The sequence below is a fragment of the Bufo bufo genome, chromosome 9 (genome assembly GCF_905171765.1).
Source record: "Bufo bufo chromosome 9, aBufBuf1.1, whole genome shotgun sequence".
NCBI lineage: Eukaryota > Metazoa > Chordata > Amphibia > Anura > Bufonidae > Bufo > Bufo bufo.
The window spans coordinates 113,440,094-113,458,123 of record NC_053397.1 but is presented as its reverse complement, the minus strand read 5'-3'; the positions used below and the strand labels follow the sequence as shown (position 1 = coordinate 113,458,123).

Genomic DNA, 18,030 nt, shown 5'->3' with positions numbered 1-18,030 from the left:
TTAGAGAGGCCTGTTTACCAGCCTGTTGCCTCAGGATTATGGCCCATACTAACTTTAAAGGAGAAGACAGACACAGCTTAAATCTGTCTTTGGAATGGTATTTTGTTATGTGAGGGTACCCAGATAGCTAATTTTATTGTATTTGTGTATTCTGAGTGCCATTCACCTAATGATATGCACTCAGACTTGAGCTATCTGGGGCTATGTTAAATGTCTGTGTTTGCTGTGGGGGTGTGACATTGGGTGTTTGGGTGGTGATTTCTGTCCTGTTGTCTCCACATGTGTATTGGCGATTTCCCTTTGTCCTGAGAGATAATTGAATTGCTCCTCGGGTGTCTCCAGGGCAGAGAGGCGGAAACCATGATGCATTGTGGGGATGTGTTGTGTCTGTGTATCCTGAGTGATACGTATCTGTCCTGTGTCACAGTCTTCCTTCTGGTCCCCTAAGGGCGTGTCCACCAGATGGGGACCTGCATAAATACGGGCGGGTAGCCCTCAATAAAGTGTTCCTGTTTTATACCTTCATGAAGTCTTGGCTCATGTTTGGGGGATGGAATAACTACACTCTTGGTCATTGCTATATCACAATACTCCCCTGAGTATAAGCTCTTGTAAGAGCTTGCTCCTGGTTCCTGTCTCTGGAATTAGGAGAGGTTCACCCACTGGAGCCTGGAGCCTTGTCGTAGGTCCAGGGTGGGTAGGAGACGGCGAGACCTCCACCAAGCTTTGCGCGGTTCGTGGGGTCTGCAGTGCTGACAGTGTCAAGTGGAGTGCTTGGAGTCCTCTGGAAGCACTAGGAGCATCTATCGACGGAGGTACCCGATCGGGGTGCTAGGCGTTCCGTTACAGGGGGAATGCCAAGTACTGGACTCCTGAGGCATAGGCCGCCTTCATTCAATTAAAGGAGTCCTTTGCTTCTGCACCAGTTTTGCATCACCCCGATGTATCCCGTCAATTCTTCTTAGAGGTGGATGGCTCTTCCATTGGAGCCGGTGCTGTTCTCCTTCAGAGAGGTTCCAAGGGCAAGATGGTTACCTGTGGGTTCTCTTCCAAACTCTTCTCACCGGCTGAGAGGAACTACTGTATTGGAGACAGAACTTTTAGCTGTAAAACTTGCCTTGGAGGAATGGCGATATCTGTTGGAGGGGGCTCAGCATCCGCTGATAATATTCACGGATCACAAGAATCTCACTTATCTGCAGACTGCTCAGCATTTGATTCCTTTGCCAAGCCAGATAGGCTCTCTTCTCTCTATTTTGAGTTGCACTTTCGCCCAGCGAAGATAAACATCAAGGCGGACTCTCTCTGGCTAGGTTTTTTGGCTTTGCAGACCAGCAGGAGGAGCCCAAATTCACGTGATCAGTGGCTCCTGTCCTGGTAAGAGACATTCCTCCCAGAGGACGTTTGTGCCTTCGGCCAAAAGAAGACGTATCCTAACGTTGGGCCACAACTCCAAACTGGCTGGTCATCCAGGTATTCGCAAGACCACAGAACTAGTGTCTCGCTACTACTTGTGGCCCACATTGTCCAAAGACGTACGTGATTATGTCTCCGCCTGCACTGTCTGTGCTCAAAATAAAATCTCCAGGAGCAAGCCGCCTGGTCTGTTGCTAGTGCTACCTGTTCCTGAGTAGTCGTAGACAGTTTCCCCAGGATGGCACACTTTGTCCCTTTGACTGGACTGCCCTCAGTGCATTATTTTATGTGACTTTATAAATGTAGCCATGCGCATCCGCATATTTAGTATCATATCATGCAGGATGTTTTGTATCCCCTTTTTTTTTCATGATTTGTTTGACTACTAGAGGTTGACCTGAACTTCTCGTCCAGTTATCACCCCCAAACCACCAGACAAGTAGAGCGGGTCAATCGGATATTGGAGAATTACCTTCTGCACTTTGTTTCGGCCCAACACGACAAATTGCTACAATTGTTACCTTGGGCAGAGTTCTCATACAATAATCAGCCTACGGGTTCATCTCCTTTCTTTGTCGTTTTCGGACATCATCCTCATACCCCTCTTCCTGTTTCTGTGTTTTCGGGGGTACCAGTGGCAGATTCCTCTTTCAAGGATTTTTTGAAGATCTGGCAAGATACCAAGAATTGCATCGGCAGGGCAGTGACCCGCATGAAAACAAATGCGGACAAGAAGAGAAGAAAACCGCCTCAGTTCTCGCCTATAGATAAGGTATGTCCCTCCTCCAGAAACATCCGATTAATGGTTCCTAGCTTCAAGTTTGCCCCTAGGTTCTTAAGACCATTTGTAGTCTTGAATAGGGTCAATGAGGTGACTTATAAGCTTCGGCTGCCTCTCTCCCTTCGTGTCCCCAATGCCTTCCACGTATCCCTGCTCAAACCGGTTGTCCTTAATCGCTTCTCTACAGCTCCATCTTCGGCAGCTCCGGTATCTGCAGACTCTGAAGAGACCTTTTGAGGTCAAAGACATCTTGCACTTCAGGAAACGTGATAAGAAGACCTACTACCTGGTGGATTGGAAGGGCTTCGGTCCAGAAGAGAGGTCTTGGGAGCTGGTGGAAAATATTCACGCTTTGGATCTGATAAAATGTTTTTTTGTCCCGTCAGGGCCTTAAGAAGAGGAGAGGTAAGGGGTTGTACTGTAACTGTGGCTGCTGGGCGCCATGCTCAGCGATGATTCTTCTGTCCACCGCTGCAGTCCTAGACTCCGTCGCCTGTACGTGCTGTGGTGCTGAGGATTCCGCTCCATGGGTTCCATTCAGCCCTGGCCACAGCATGCTTGTTGCTGGTGTCTGGTTTCACTGCCCTAAGGGCAGAGCGCATCACTCCCTGGGCTGTATGGGTTAGGTCAGGTGACTTCGCTGACCAACTCTGTCTCTCCTGCAGGTATTTAAGTGGCGCAGCCCTCTTCCTGGATGCCTCAGTGTCAAGGTCCTAGTCTGTTGCTAAAGAGCTTGTTAACTACTTGTTCCTGGACTCCGCTTATCGTCTGATCCCTGCCTGCTTGCTTTGTGTCTCCCGTTGCCGATACGGATTGTCTGACCTTGCTCCTGTGCCGCCTGCCCTGACCCTTTACTCGTCCTGACTACGTCTCTGCCTCATTCTCCGGTTCCTGTCTTGTTGCTCCTGGTTACGAACCTGCCTGGCTTATTACGTTTATACTGTCGGTACCTTCGCAGGTATCTCCTGGTCTGCCTGGACCAGCTGTCACTGTATGGTTTACGCTCCAGAGTAGCCCCTGGCAACTACCAATGGTCAAGCCTATCCTCCCCATCTGAGGCTCTAGTGAAATCCGGGTAGTTGCTTAGTCGCGCCTCTCTGGAGTATTGCTAGTCAGTGGCAAAGTGGGTCCACATCCACTGATCCGTGACATCTTGATTATATATAGAGAGACATTTATTCAAGGCATAATAGCAATATTGAAGTTTGAAAAAGTCTCAGGCATGAGCCGAAACTAGTCACTGATGATACTATTATACCTTGAATAAACGTCTCTTCATATCATCAAGAATGTGAGTGCCGGTCCTTCTTCGCTATATATTGTTTAAAGTATAGTCTTCCCTTAAATTTTATGAGAGACTTATGAGTTTATATATTCTATTTTGGGGTATAAACATTTAGAAGTTTATAGAAAAATTATTTATACAGTAATTGGCCTAATTTTGTACAATCGGTCATATTCAGGGACAGTGCTTGGTAGGCAGTGACTGTTGTTTGTGGCAGAATCATAGAAGAGTTTCAAAGAGTTTGTCGGCAGGACTACCAGATAAATGATGGCATTTCACTCCTTAACGTTCTGGGGGGATGCTGATAAATGGAAATGGTGAGGGTACAGAAGACATGGCATATATCTTATGGCCACCTAAGGAGGCTGAAATGGCAAAGTAGGAGGATCAGGACATAAACTGACAGGAATTCTATACAGGACTAGGTAGATGAAGAGGAAGGCGATGCAGATGACCTAGACAGACTATGGCAGTATGCAGTGGAGATGGAGGCAGGGGGTCCCTTTGAGTCTCTTGCACAAATGGCCAGATGCATGCTTTGTTGCTTGCGTAGTGACAAAGACTACTACTGCAGGAGCAGAACCAGCTCCATCACCAGGAACTTAAGTCTTGAGTCTTTGAACACTTTTCTTCACCCGCCTACTGAAGAAACCACCCAGCAGCAGGACATGGAGCAAAACCTGAACCAGCAGGTGGTGGCATACTTGGATTGTGACTTGTCAACCCAGATCCAAGATTTCTTGGACTACTGGGCAGCCAAACCCTTGGCAAGCATTCCTGCCCCGGCCAGTAGTGTGGCACCAGAGTGGGTATTTAGTAACCCCGAAGAGAACTCTCCTTTCAACCCAAAAATGATGCATCAGGCCTGGATGAACCAGAATTTCTAGACACCGGTGTATGGTAGAACAGACTAGATCGTTCTGGCAGTAATAATGTAACTGTAGTGTGCTGCAACACCAGAACATTGTGAAAAAGTGCCTGTTACTTCTGCCTATGTCCTGTTGCCACTATTCTGATGCTGTCACACGCCTGCTGAAGGCGGATGCTCAAACTACAGACTACCGCTTTTTGTGGCCTGTCTGACAGATCAGAAGAATGGAAAAAATAAATAGTGATGCGAACACAGCCTTGCTGCTGACATCCTCTCCACTGTCATAGGGTCACTCCTTGAATTTTGGGCCACTGCACGGTTACGTCCACGCTGATAAATTAGACCTGACTCTAATATTGACCTGTAAGTTGGAGTTCCCACTTCTGTTATTTGGTTACTTATTTCTAGAGATGAACAAATTTCTCAAAAATTTGATTCGGCCGGTTCGATGAATTTTTTGAAAAGATTTGATCCGAATTTATTAGTGACAAATCACGTTAAAAAAAAGGCTATTTCCTGGCTGCAGAGAGCCTGTATAGTGGTGTAGAACACTGTGCCTCGCAGTAACACGCATAGGAAGTCTTCTGTGGTAGTGAAACAATACTGTGAGTCAGTGTGACACACAGATAACGGGTGTCGCTCTTAGAATCACTGCACACTTAACTTTTTTGGGCAGTTACAGGGCCAAAACTGGTCAAATAACTTAAGTATGAACTCAGCCTTATAGGTCAATGTTAGCGTCAAGAAGAAGTGCACTCCTTTTACACCGTCGTCAGTGGATTCCACATAGATGTCTACAGAACCTGTTCTATTAAACGATTATACAAGTAGAGCCCCCCGACAGAGTGGAGAGGGTGTCAGCAGTAAGTTTGTGTTGACATCACTGATTATTTTGCCCTTCCTCTGGTCCGTCAGAATAATAACCCCAAAAAAACGGATCCTGTCTGGTGAGCATCTGCCTTCAAGGAGTCGGCATTTGGTCAGTAATCTATCAGTATTACTAAAATAAAAAAAAACATGAGTGGATCCAAAACAGAGATGACACATGAATGGAATATTTGCATGTCTTCTTTTTGTATCTACCCCTGCTTTTGGCTACCAAATTATAAGCCAATTCTGATGCAAAATAGGGACCATGTCATACAGGCCTTACAGCTACTACATAGACAGACAGGCTCCTTTGTGCGTCTCATTTTTCCTTTCTTCTGGTAGATCAAAAGAAGTGTCAAATAAATTGTCAACCAGGCCAAAAAGGCAAAATAGTGGCCCAGTCATGGAGTGGGGAGGGTGGGAACAGCATAAGAAGTCCACAGAGTGGCCCATTGACATAGTGATGAGGTGGCAGCAGCATGAGGAGACCACAGAGTAGTGATGTTGCAGCAGCATGAGGAGACCACAGAGTGGTGACTTGGCAGCAGCATGAGGAGACCTGAGTGGTGAGGTGTCATCTGCCTCGTCTTCCTCATGTACCTTTTGCTCCTCCGGCTGCGCCTGCTCCTCCTCTCCTGTCACCTTTGTAGAAAAACCACCCATTTCGCTACACATTGCTGGTGCTCCAATCAGGGTGGATTTGATTTAAATCAAACTGATTTTAAATCACAATTTAAATCAAACTGATTTAAATCAAAACTTAAATAACTAGTCAGTAAGGCTTGATTTAATTCATAGTTTTCTACATAAAGACTTGCTGTTATAACTTATAATATGCAACTAGATGAATAACTTTTAATTTAGAATAACAAATTTTCATATTAGTTTGAGTAGGTTGATTCTGTATTCATAGGTTTGTAGAAGTTAGGATTAAGGTCTTTTTCTCAACTTTGTTCATTTTATAACATTTTTGCTGTGAAGAAAAGGCGTGATCTCTTCTGAGTCAAATTCAGAATTTGAGAACTGCAAAAGTAAACCAAGCATCTGTGATAATCTCTTGTAGGCAGAGAAACTGCCCAATAATCTTACAAATTATTGTGAATGGACAAAGGGGGGAAACTAACTCTCCTTAGGGAGAGAGCACCTTAATCAGTGTGAGGAGACTTTTAGGCCATACATGCTCCTCTGGAATTCTGGGAGGGAAGAAATGCAAATGAGCTTTTAACAAGCTTTGCCTCTAATGCCACCAGATGTAAGGCAGCTATCCTATAAGTTGATATTCAGCTCTTAGAAAAAGCCTTGAGACATGACTTGGATATTAAATAAGCCAGCACCTCATCTGCAGACAGCTGTTTCGGACACAGGCCTCCTACCCAGTTAAGCCAGTACTCTCTTCTCTGCACTGATGAGGGGAAATCACCCGAAACAGCTGTCAGCAATTTTCCCCACTTTAGGGGAATACAAAATTCCTTGGAGTCGGGAAGGAATTTTTTATTCCCCTAAAGTGAGGAAAATTGGCTTCTACCTCACAGGTTTTTTTTTTTGCCTTCCTCTGGATCAACTTGCAGGATGACAGGCCGAACTGGATGGACAAATGTCTTTTTTCAGCCTTATGTACTATGTTACTAGGTGCTGGCTTATTTAATATCCAAGTCATGTCTCAAGGCTTATTTTAAGAGCTGAATATTGACTTATAGGATAGCTGCCTTACATCTGGTGGCATTAGAGGCAAAGCTTGTTAAGAGCTCATTTGCATTTCTTCCTTCCCATTGTGAATGGATTAATGGAATTTATTTACCCCAAAAATTAAACATATACAGCCTTATTCTACATAATTAAAAAACAAATCTTTATTTCATGATGGAATAACCTTTGGATGGTAATATATTTTCCTCAAAAAGCATTTTATATAAAAAAAAATCCAATTTAAATAATTATTTTTTTATCCACCCTGGCTCCAATGTCCTCCTCCTCCAGTTCAGTCCCGACAGGGCTAACTTGGCCATGAGATGTAGGTGCCATGTCTCCAGTCCCCTGACCAGCCAGATTTACCAGCATCTGTTCCAGGACATGAAGCAGTGGAAATGACATTGTTCATCCTGTAGTCCTGGCGACTGGCAAATAACTTGGCATCCTCAAAGGGCCTAAGCAAACAGCAGGTGTCACGCATGAGCTGCCACTGGCTGACTTCAAAGTTTCACAGGGGAGTACTCCTGTCTACTGGGATCATCAAGAAATAGTTTATGGCCTTTCTCAGTTCGTATAGTCTGTCTAACATATGGAGGGTGGAACTCCAACAGTTGGAAACGTCGCATATCAGCCTATGTTGGGGGATGCCTTTCTGCCGCTCAAGGAGGGTGTGTTTGGCGGTGCATGCATGGCTGAAGTGCATGCAAAGTTTCCTGCCCATTTTTAGAATGTCTTGCAGATGGATGGAGGACTTCAGGAACCGCTTGACAAAAAGATTGAACACTTGCGCTATGCAGGGCGCATGTCTCAGCCCTCCTTGACACAGCGCCGACGCCATGTTCTTCCCGTTGTTGTCCACCATGGTTCCGATTTTGAGTTTTCACGGAGAAAGCCAAGATTCGATTTCTTGATGGACATGGAGCAGTTCCTCCCCTGTGTGACTCAGTTTGCCCAGGCAAACTAGGTGTAGAACAGCGTGACAATGCCATGCTCTGCACATGTGGTGTGCTGGCGGAGCACTGTGAATTGTCCCTGCATTGGAGGCTGAGGCGGACATTGTAGCAGGACCAACGGTGTGAGAACGTGGAGGCGGAAGCGGCATCATCTGGCCAATTTGCGGGTGTGGCTGGACCAGAACCACATTCACCCAGTGCGCCGTAAAGGACATGTATTGTCCCTGACCGTAGTTATAGCTCCAAATGTCGGCGCTGCCGTGCACTTTGGTAGACACCGACAGGCTCAAGGACTGGCCCACCTTCTGTTCTACATATTTGTGCAGGCTGGTACTGCCTTTTTGGCAAAGAAATGATGGCTTGGGCCTATCCACTTTGGCTTGGCACAAGCCATCATTTCTTTGAAAGTTGCTGAGTCCATCACTTGAAAAGGGAAGGACTGCAGTACCAGCAACTTGGCCAGGAGCACGTTCAGCTTCTGCGCCATAGGATGACCACACACGTATTGCTGTCTCTTGGCAATCGCTTCGGTGATCGACTGCTGACAAAATGAGTGACGAGGAGTGGGAGGAAGGGGAGCAGGTGCATCAGGACCGGTAGATGATGGGAAGGACAGACCGCTCCCTTCGGCTGCCTGAAATCGGATGCATGCCACTGTGTGATGCAGCGGTTGATGCCGCAGGCTGGACCACCACATCGGAGCCACGGTTCTCTCAGGCCACTTTATGGTGACGCTGCATATGTTGACGCAGGGCCGTTGTGCCAACATTGGCACTCTGGCCACGCTTCACCTTCTGCCCACAGATTTGGCAAATGGCAATGTTCACCTCCGGCTGCTTAACAGAAAACTGCCACAATGCGGAGTAGGTGATTTTTACCCCCAACACTCCGCACTGACTGACTGCTACAACCGCTGCCTCTGTGAACCCCTGCACCACTACTTTCCGGGCAGGTAGGCTCCTGAGAAGCCGGTGGTTTACCCCGGGCACGTTTGGCTCACGACCTCCCACTGCTGCCACCCTGCTGACTCCCACCACACTACCGACTTGCTGGCTCCGCCGCTACCTCACGGGCAAGCTGCCACCCTCTTCTCCCGATGATGATGAAGCCCCTTCACCACCTGGCTCCCAATTCCGATCGGCTACATCATCATCGAGTACTGTTTGCATGTCACTGATGTTCTCCTCAATGCTCTCTGAGCCAGGAGCCTGACTGCTCGCAACACCAGCTCCCATGCCCCTTCCTCATCACTACTTGCCAGCCTAATGGTGAAAGTGGCGGATGTCTCCTCCAGATCTTGTCTGCGCAGTAGCTGCTGACTGTCCTCTAGTAGCTCGTCCTCTCTGTATAGTGGAGCTTAGCCCACAGCATATAATGCTTGTCTGGCGGAGAGAACAGAAAAGGACAGAGGCAGTTTGAGGACAGGTGAGGGCACAGGGCCTGCTCCCGGGCCATACCAACTAAGCGTTGTGTCTGACGAACCCACCGACTTTTGGCTGGGGGTGTCTTATGTCACTTGGGACAAAGTGGATAACCGAGTCAACCATTCAAGCACCACTGGCTTGCTGGTCAAAACACGACCGCTAGATGACACCGGGAGCTCAGGCCTCTCGAAATAACCCCTGCTGCCACACCCCCTTCTTCTGCGATCTGTGTCTGCACCAGAAACATTTAGGACGCTGCCCCTCCCCTATACAGGGCCTTTCACTTCTCTGTCTAACATACTGTTAGATCAAATAAATAAATAAAAAGGAAATGAATACATCACAAAAAAGCTTTGATTTTGTCACTTCACCACACAACGGCTAACGAGCCTCCCCCCCCCCCCCCTAATTTACCCCAATAAAAGGCTTTAGAACAGGGGTGCACAACCTGCGGCCCCCAGAGCCAAGATTTGCAGCCCCCGTCCTCCTGGACAGAAACACAGCTGATTGTAAAATCAGCTGTGTTTCTGTCCGCAGCGCTGCGCGATGGATCATTACAGCTCCTGCCCCTGCACTGTAGCATGAGCAGGACGGGTTGTCGGCTGTCAGTGACAGCGGGGGAGCCGAGGAGAAGGCAGAAGCAGTTATCAGCGCTTCTGCCTTCTCCTCACACAGGTGAGCGCTATGTAGGGTGGACCCGGCTTTGGGGCAGAGAAGCATCTGCAGGGTTACGAGACCTGATCAGCTCTGCCTGTGTACAATGCCCCCACCGCAGACTGGTTTCCCCTGTAACTGGGGCTCCTTTGAATGCCCCAGTTACAGTGGAAATAGTGCAAAAATAAAAAGTCTGTGTCCCAAAAGGTCTTTTAGTGACCTCTTGGGGATAAATTATGTGGAAAAAAATATAAGACGTAAAAAGAAAAAAAATCACAAATAAAAGAGAAAAAATAAAAAAAAATTAATAAAAAAAAATTAAATACAAATAAAAAGAAAAAAATAATAATTGTTAAAGAGTGTTCACTGCCCTCTAACAGTCTTGTTATGATCCCTTGTCATTATGTGTCAAAAATATATATAAAAAAATATAGAAAATAAAAAATAAAAATAATTATAAAAAATAAGTGCAAAATAGTAGAGTGTTCATTGTCCCCCAACAGTCTTTTTATGACCTCTTGGGGGAGATATTATGTGGCAAAAATATATTTAAAAAATAAGTAATAGAACTATTATAAAAAAAGAATACAATAAAATATTAAAATTCAATTAAAAGTAATAAATAAAAAGGAAAGAGTGAAAAATTCACAACGTGTCGGTGTCTGTTCATGACCTCTTGGGGGATATTATTTGTTGCAGAAATATATAAAAAATTAAGTTAAAAAATATAAAAGATAATAAAATAGATAAAAGAAAAAACTCCCACACCAACCAAAATCGTTGCAATTATCGCCCCATTCATGTGAAACTAACTATACATATAAATATAACAAAACGACCGACACAAAATAGGGAACTAATTATAATAATTTCTTTTGGTTTCAGTTTGCATATTTAAAGAATAAGGAGCTATAGTTTTGTGCAGTTTTCCCCAAATAAAACGAAAAAAATTATTATAAGGCCCTATCAGTCAAGAGAAAAATTGTTGCAAAAATTATTTTGGTAGTCCCAACACATAAAAAAGTTACAACCGTTTGAACCACCAGATGCACAAAAACACAAAAAAAATGTGTCTTTTCAGGCCTGGTTATTAAAGTGTTAACCAATAAGTACTTTCCCCACTAGTAAGAGAAAGTGCTTACTGGTTATTGCAGGGCGCCTGTAACTGGCAGGAGACGGTAATAACCAGGGAGCACGGCCTCTGTAGTGAGGTAAATCACAGATTTATGAACAAGTTCCTGCAGCTTTGCCCCTGAACCAGAAGATGCATACTTACCTCCTCCATGCCGCCCTGCCACCACTGCCTCCATCTTCCGGTTCCTGCACTTTTACACCTGTCTGTGCATGACCATGGTCACATACACCACAGTCAATGACTGGCTGCAGCAGTGAGATGCTGCCTGTGGCCACATCAACGCTGAAGCCAGTGATTGGCTGCAGAGCTACATGTGACCATGGCCATGCACTGACAGGTGTAATCAGTGCCGGGATCAGGTAAGTATAACTCTTCGGTTTCAGGGGCCATGCTGCAAGAACTTGTTTAAAAATTCATTTTTACTGGGAAATACCTTTAAGTCAGGGGCGGATTAGCCATAGATCTCCCAGGGAAATTTCCCAGGGGGCCGTCTGGTCCCTCCTCACGGCCGGCCAGTGAGAGTTTTTTGGGGATGTATTCTGTGCTCATAGGGGCAGTGTTATAGCGATCAATCCTCCCCAGTCACTTTACATCGGCCTGTGTACATTGCGGCCCCTTGAAATAGAGCGATGTGACAATGCGGCCCTCAGACCAAAAAAGTTTGTGCACCCTTGCTTTAGAACATATAACTGCACTGCTGAACGGCTAATAAGACTTTATTTTTCCACTAATACACCACAAAAGAGGCTTTTAGAACATATAACTGCACCGCTTAACGGCAAATAAGTCCTTTTCCCCCCACTAATACACCCCAAAAAAGGCTTCAGAACATATAACTGCACCACTGAATGGCTAATAAGCCCCTTTTCCATTAATACACCCCAAAAAATGCTTTAGACCATATAACTGCACCGCACAACGGCCATTAAGACGTACAAATATTTCCTAGTAATACACCCTGTTAATGGCTGTATAACACAGCACTTGCACCTCAATAACAAGCAAGGTTTGCTGGAATTAGAGGTATCATCTATTGCAATAAAGAATATGAAAATCAAAAATGGTGGCTCACTCCAAACGAAATGTAGGAACAGGTGCTACTAGCCTAATTAGAGGGACATCCACCCTCTGGTAAAATCGAAAATGCAAGCTATAGTAATAGGCGAGCACACTTCATTTGGCAATGTTGATAAAATTTAATTAAATCACACAATAGTAGTACACGTGTATAACATAGGAATATAAAACAATATAGTAAAATACATTAAAATCCAATACAAAACCAAGTATAAGGTATGTACTTCATAAAAGCTGACAGTTAAGTCTAGCAAAGTCCACAAGATGTTATAACTGCTGTTGAGATAGTTCCTAGTTCGCACAGTAATCAACTATATTGTGCTAGAATTCTGGATAATGTTGATTAGAATCCCTTAGGAATAAGTCCATATATAAATATAGGTATATATCCCAAATATTTGCTGTGCGAATATTCAGGAACTGGAATGTTCCAGAGATCGTTAGGAAGTCAGTCTCTTAGTAAATATGCTCCAATAGTCATTAGTGGTTTTTTGGCCACATATATTATGGTCAGTATGTTGATGGCTTATAACTTAAGCTTGGGCCCTCTTACTTTCCTCAACGTTTCTGGCGAGGGTCGGGCGGCGCGGGACAGTGCCGGCGTCTCACTCCTTCCCACTCTAGCCGGCTTACCCGAGATATCGCGGGAGTTCGGACGGGACTTGCAGTATATGCTTCGTCCGTGCTTCTTACTCTTCCGGCTTGGTACAGAGGAAGGAATCTTTTCGGTCTCTGAATCTTAGTACCGATAATATTTTGACTGTCTTTTAGATTCGATTTTCATAGCGTGGCCACGCTTATGACTGCGGATCGGATACCTGTAAACAGCACCTCCGCAGTCATAAGCGTGGCCACGCTATGAAAATCGAATCTAAAGGACAGTCGAAATATTATCGGTACTAAGATTCAGAGACCGAAAAGATTCCTTCCTCTGTACCAAGCCGGAAGAGTAAGAAGCACGAACGAAGCATATACTGCAAGTCCCGTCCGAACTCCCGCAATATCTCGGGTAAGCCGGCTAGAGTGGGAAGGAGTGAGACGCCGGCACTGTCCCGCGCCGCCCTACCCTCGCCAGAAACGTCGAGGAAGGTAAGAGGGCCCAAGCTTAAGTTATAAGCCATCAACATACTGACCATAATATATGTGGCCAAAAAACCACTAATGACTATTGGAGCATATTTACTAAGAGACTGACTTCCTAACGATCTCTGGAACATTCCAGTTCCTGAATATTCGCACAGCAAATATTTGGGATATATACCTATATTTATATATGGACTTATTCCTAAGGGATTCTAATCAACATTATCCAGAATTCTAGCACAATATAGTTGATTACTGTGCGAACTAGGAACTATCTCAACAGCAGTTATAACATCTTGTGGACTTTGCTAGACTTAACTGTCAGCTTTTATGAAGTACATACCTTATACTTGGTTTTGTATTGGATTTTAATGTATTTTACTATATTGTTTTATATTCCTATGTTATTCACGTGTACTACTATTGTGTGATTTAATTAAATTTTATCAACATTGCCAAATGAAGTGTGCTCGCCTATTACTATAGCTTGCATCATCTATTGCAAACCTAAAAACAGCAGTATAATGGCAATTTGGATCCCTGGATCCCCAGTCAGTGCAGCAAGGATTAATAGGATTGCTCGTATTACCCAGGCTGTATACTCCCCTATTGGACCCTGTTCTCCTTTTATAGTGTTGAATAATAATTTCTCCCTATCCTTTCTCTACACTTCTATTCTGCCAAAAAAAGTTTTAAAGTCTTTTCTTCCCCTTTCCCTAGCGCCTGCTAACGTCTCTCCCTGCACTACGTACACTGGAAAATGGCTGAATCCAAGATGGCTGAGGCGATTTATAGGGCTGTGACATCACAGGGCTGCTGATTGGCTGCATGCATGTGAAGTGTCCTAACACTTGCAGCAGCCATTTTAGGAACAAAATGCGATTTGGTTTCCACGAAGCGTGAAGGAATTCTGTGCGAATCAAATTTTTCCTGAAATTCTGATAGAACTTCACTTTATCAATTTTGATTCGCTCATCTCTACTTATTTCTATTTCAGGAGCCAAGGCTACTTTCTGATTCAGTCATCACAGTCATTTTATATCTAACAGAAGTGATTCAAATGCACGTGTTTGCACTGCCATGACATGGATTAAAAGAACCTTTTTTTTTCCTCTACTACTTTATTGGTGCTGCCTCCTTGTCCTTATTTTGTTCCACCTAAAGCTAAATGCACACAAAAAATACACACAATCAGGGTTGCGTGCGGAAAATCTGCAGCGTCAGTCATGCACTTTGTATTCTATGAGGATTTGAAATGCTCATGTACACAATGCAGATTTTTTTCTGTGTGGATTTTGACTTGTGGTGTGGATTTTAATAAACGCAGCATATCAATTTATTTTGTTTTTCCTGGGGCGGATTTTCTCCATTCAGTTGAATGGAGAGAGTAAAATCCGTACCAAATCCGCACCAATTGATGCGGATTGTCCATAAGGATTTCCCTGCGAACACTTGTGGATTTCAGTGCGGATTCTCCGCACATAAATCCTCAACATGTCCATCTGCCCTTGGAGTCATTGGGACACCTGCAGGGGTGCTCAGTGTTTTACTTTTTTCTCTTTGCTTTAGGCCTCATGCACGCGGCCGGGAGCGGTCCGTGGTAACCCGGCCGGGATTCCTGCTGACAGAAGGAGCGCACGGCGTCATTGGTTGCTATGCAGCCGCTGCTGTACAGTAATCCACTCGTATAGTGTATTACTGTACAGCAGCGGCTGCATGAAGCGCACGGCGTCATAGCAACCAATGACGCCGTGCGCTCCTTCTGTCAGCAGGAATCCCGGCCGGGTTACCACGGACCGCTCTTGGCTTCGGAACACGGCCGTGTGCATGAGGCCTTACTGAAGGATGCTGTGTGCTTTTCTTTTGGTTAACTATGAATGTTATATATATGTGACCTGCCTGCCACTCAGATGCACAGTAACTGTTTTTCTACCAGAAAGGACTAGCTATGCATGTTGCTGCACTGCACAGTGATGTACACCATATCAGATTCTCCCTAAAGTTTAATTGAAGGTGTTGAATTAATTTGGATCAAAGCAAATCTTTTGGAAAAATTCGGTGAAGCCACCAAATCGAATTTTTCAAAACTTCGCTCATCTCTATTTACAGACCTATACTTATTGATGGCCTGTACTTCATATAGGCCAGGGATGGCCAACTTGAGGCTCTCTAGATGTTGCAAAACTACAACTCCCAGCATGCCCAGACTGCCAACAGCTATCAGCCTACAGCAGGGCATGGTGGGAATTGTAGTTTTACAACAGCTGGAGAGTCTCAGGTTGGCCATGCCTGATATAGGCCATCAGTGTCTGATCAGCATGGGTGCAAAGAGCTACTGATCGACTGAATGAATGTACTAGTTTACAGCATCCCTAACGCTGGGTTCACACCAGAGCGTACTGAACGTACTGTATGCGCGATTGTACGGGCGTTTACAATCGCGCCGTGGAGACAAGCGAACACCCATTGTCGCGCGTTCTCGGAAGTCTATGTACGGGAACGCGCGACACTACGCCCCAAAGAAGCTCCTGAACTTCTTGGGGCGTCGGGCGTTTTACAGCGCGATCGTACGCGCTGTAAAACGCCCAGGTGAGAACTATGCTGATAGGGAAGCATTGGTTTCTTCTTGTTGAGCGTTTACAGCGCGTAGGAACGCGCTGTAAAACGCTCAGGTCTGAACCGGCTGTTAATCATTCACATCTTTGTACATTTGCTTGTGGTACTGGAGCTCACAGCAGACCATTTAAGTGAATGGGACTGAGTTGCTGTGTGCTGCAGTACCAACCTCTGCTAAACGTATGGCGCTGTCCCTGGTGAATGATGGCCTATCCTAAAACTAGTGCATTGATATTACAGACTCTTAAATATTTAACTGTAATCCAGTTAAACAGATATTTTATCTTTTTTCTGTTACAGGAATTTATGCAATTTATAACAGGATCCTGTGTGTTTCTTCATCAGTTATACCTTCAAATATATTGGTAAGTGCATGATCTGTAAGACTGCTTATATTAACCCCTTCAGCCACCATTACTTAATGGAGTTAAAGTATGGAGCAGGGTGCTGCAGTGAGCTCGCTTCATAAACGGCAGGTTCCAGCTGTATTATACAGCTGGCTCCTGGCCACAATGACAGGGAACTACAGTTCTTCCTGCATACAGCTCTGTGGACAGAAACATAAAAAGTTATGGCTGTCCTAAAAAAAAAAGCAAAAAAAGATGTCATGTCATTTTTAGCGCACAGTGAAAGCATGATGTAAAAAAAAATAAAAAAAATTCTGCCAAATTTTTTGGGCAGAATTTAAATTTTTCTTTTTCCAGTTTTACCCCACATAGAATATATTTTTTTTCTTACCGTTTTCCAATAACGGACATGGTAAATTATATGGTAACCACAAAAAAATACAGATCCAACTCGAAAAAAAGTTCATTTATTTCAGTAATGCAACTTAAAAGGAGTTGCCTTAATGCAACTTACAATTAGAATATTGTGAAAAGGTTCAATATTCTAGGCTCAAAGTATCACACTCTAGTCAGCTTAATTATTCCATACCCCCTGAGCAAAGGATACCTGAGATTGTGACTGGGGTTTTCATAAGCTGTAGGCCATAATCATCCAAATTATAACGGATAAAGGCTTGAAATATCTCGCTTTGCATGTAATGAGTCTATCTCCTATATTAGTTTCACCTTTTAAGTTGCATTACTGAAATGAATGAACTTTTGCACAATATTCTAATTTTTCGAGTTTCACCTGTAAACCCTGCTATGGTTATATGAATGGAAAATTAAAACGGTTAAGGCTCATGGAATGTGAGGAGGAAAAAATTGTACTTTCAACGTTAAAGAGGTTGTGTGAGAAATTTGAAAACTTTCAGTGGAGCAGTGGGACTTTTACAACAAAGAATAAAGCTTTTCTCACCTGCTACAGGTTCCTATGTTCCCACACTGCTTGTCTGTTCTCAAACCTTCTGGTGATGACGTCATGTTCGATCTTTCATGTGACCAGTCAGCTAATCACTGACCTCGGCAGCCATGTGTGCACAAACGGCATGTAAATGCTGAGAACATTGATTAGCTGAATAGTCATGTGAAGCCCTGGGACCAAAGCTGAAGTGCTTGAACGGAGGGATCTGTACAATGTAAGTAAAGCTTTTTTCTTTGTTTTGTTAGCCCCTCTGCTCCCCTAAAAGTTCTTTAAAAATCTCGAACGCATTTCAAGGAAAATCTAAATCTAACAAAATCTTATAGGTGATAGTAAGTCACTTCATAGATGGCATTTTTTCTTTTTCAACCATTTGTACCACTTGTAAATGTTCTACTCTGTGTAATGGTGATAAATGTGATGTCTCCCTCCCTGCAATAACTTTGGGGTTATCCAAGTTCTATAATGCCCCCCTCCCCCCCATATGCCTGGGGACGCGGGTGCCAGGGAGCAATGTAAGTACAATTTTTGTGTGATGGGCCTGGGCATATGGTGGGGCATTATAGAACTTGGATAAGCCCTTTAAAGCACATCATCTTAAATTAGTAACAGGTTCTTGTAGTAATATATCTATATTTTATCATGTTTTATGTTTTCATTCCTGATTAATTATGTTTGACATCACAACTTTGAAAGAACGTAGCATATAAAGCTAGGTGCAGCTTTTTTTTAAATGGACTACCGAGTTGAAGGATGAAATTTTATAAAATCTTTGTCAGTTTTCTGGGATGCAAATTTGTCATGTGTTATTTGCTTCTGCTTGTCATATATATATTTTTTAAATGTGGGCGTGGATTAGCTGAATAGT

At 44.2% G+C, this 18,030-nt stretch overlaps 1 protein-coding gene across 6 annotated transcripts in view; it reads left to right on the top strand.

The window, feature by feature from the left end:
• C9H1orf112 (chromosome 9 C1orf112 homolog) overlaps positions 1 to 18,030 on the top strand; it is a 605,884-nt gene that overhangs the window by 154,973 nt on the left and 432,881 nt on the right. For all 6 annotated transcript variants that reach the window (XR_005774249.1, XM_040407709.1, XM_040407710.1 and 3 more), the window contains one exon: positions 16,155 to 16,219. Coding sequence is in view for 5 of the 6 variants with exons in the window: in XM_040407709.1 (XP_040263643.1) it covers positions 16,155 to 16,219 (65 nt within the window). In the remaining variant the exon portion in view is untranslated. The remainder of the gene's footprint in view (positions 1 to 16,154; positions 16,220 to 18,030) is intronic.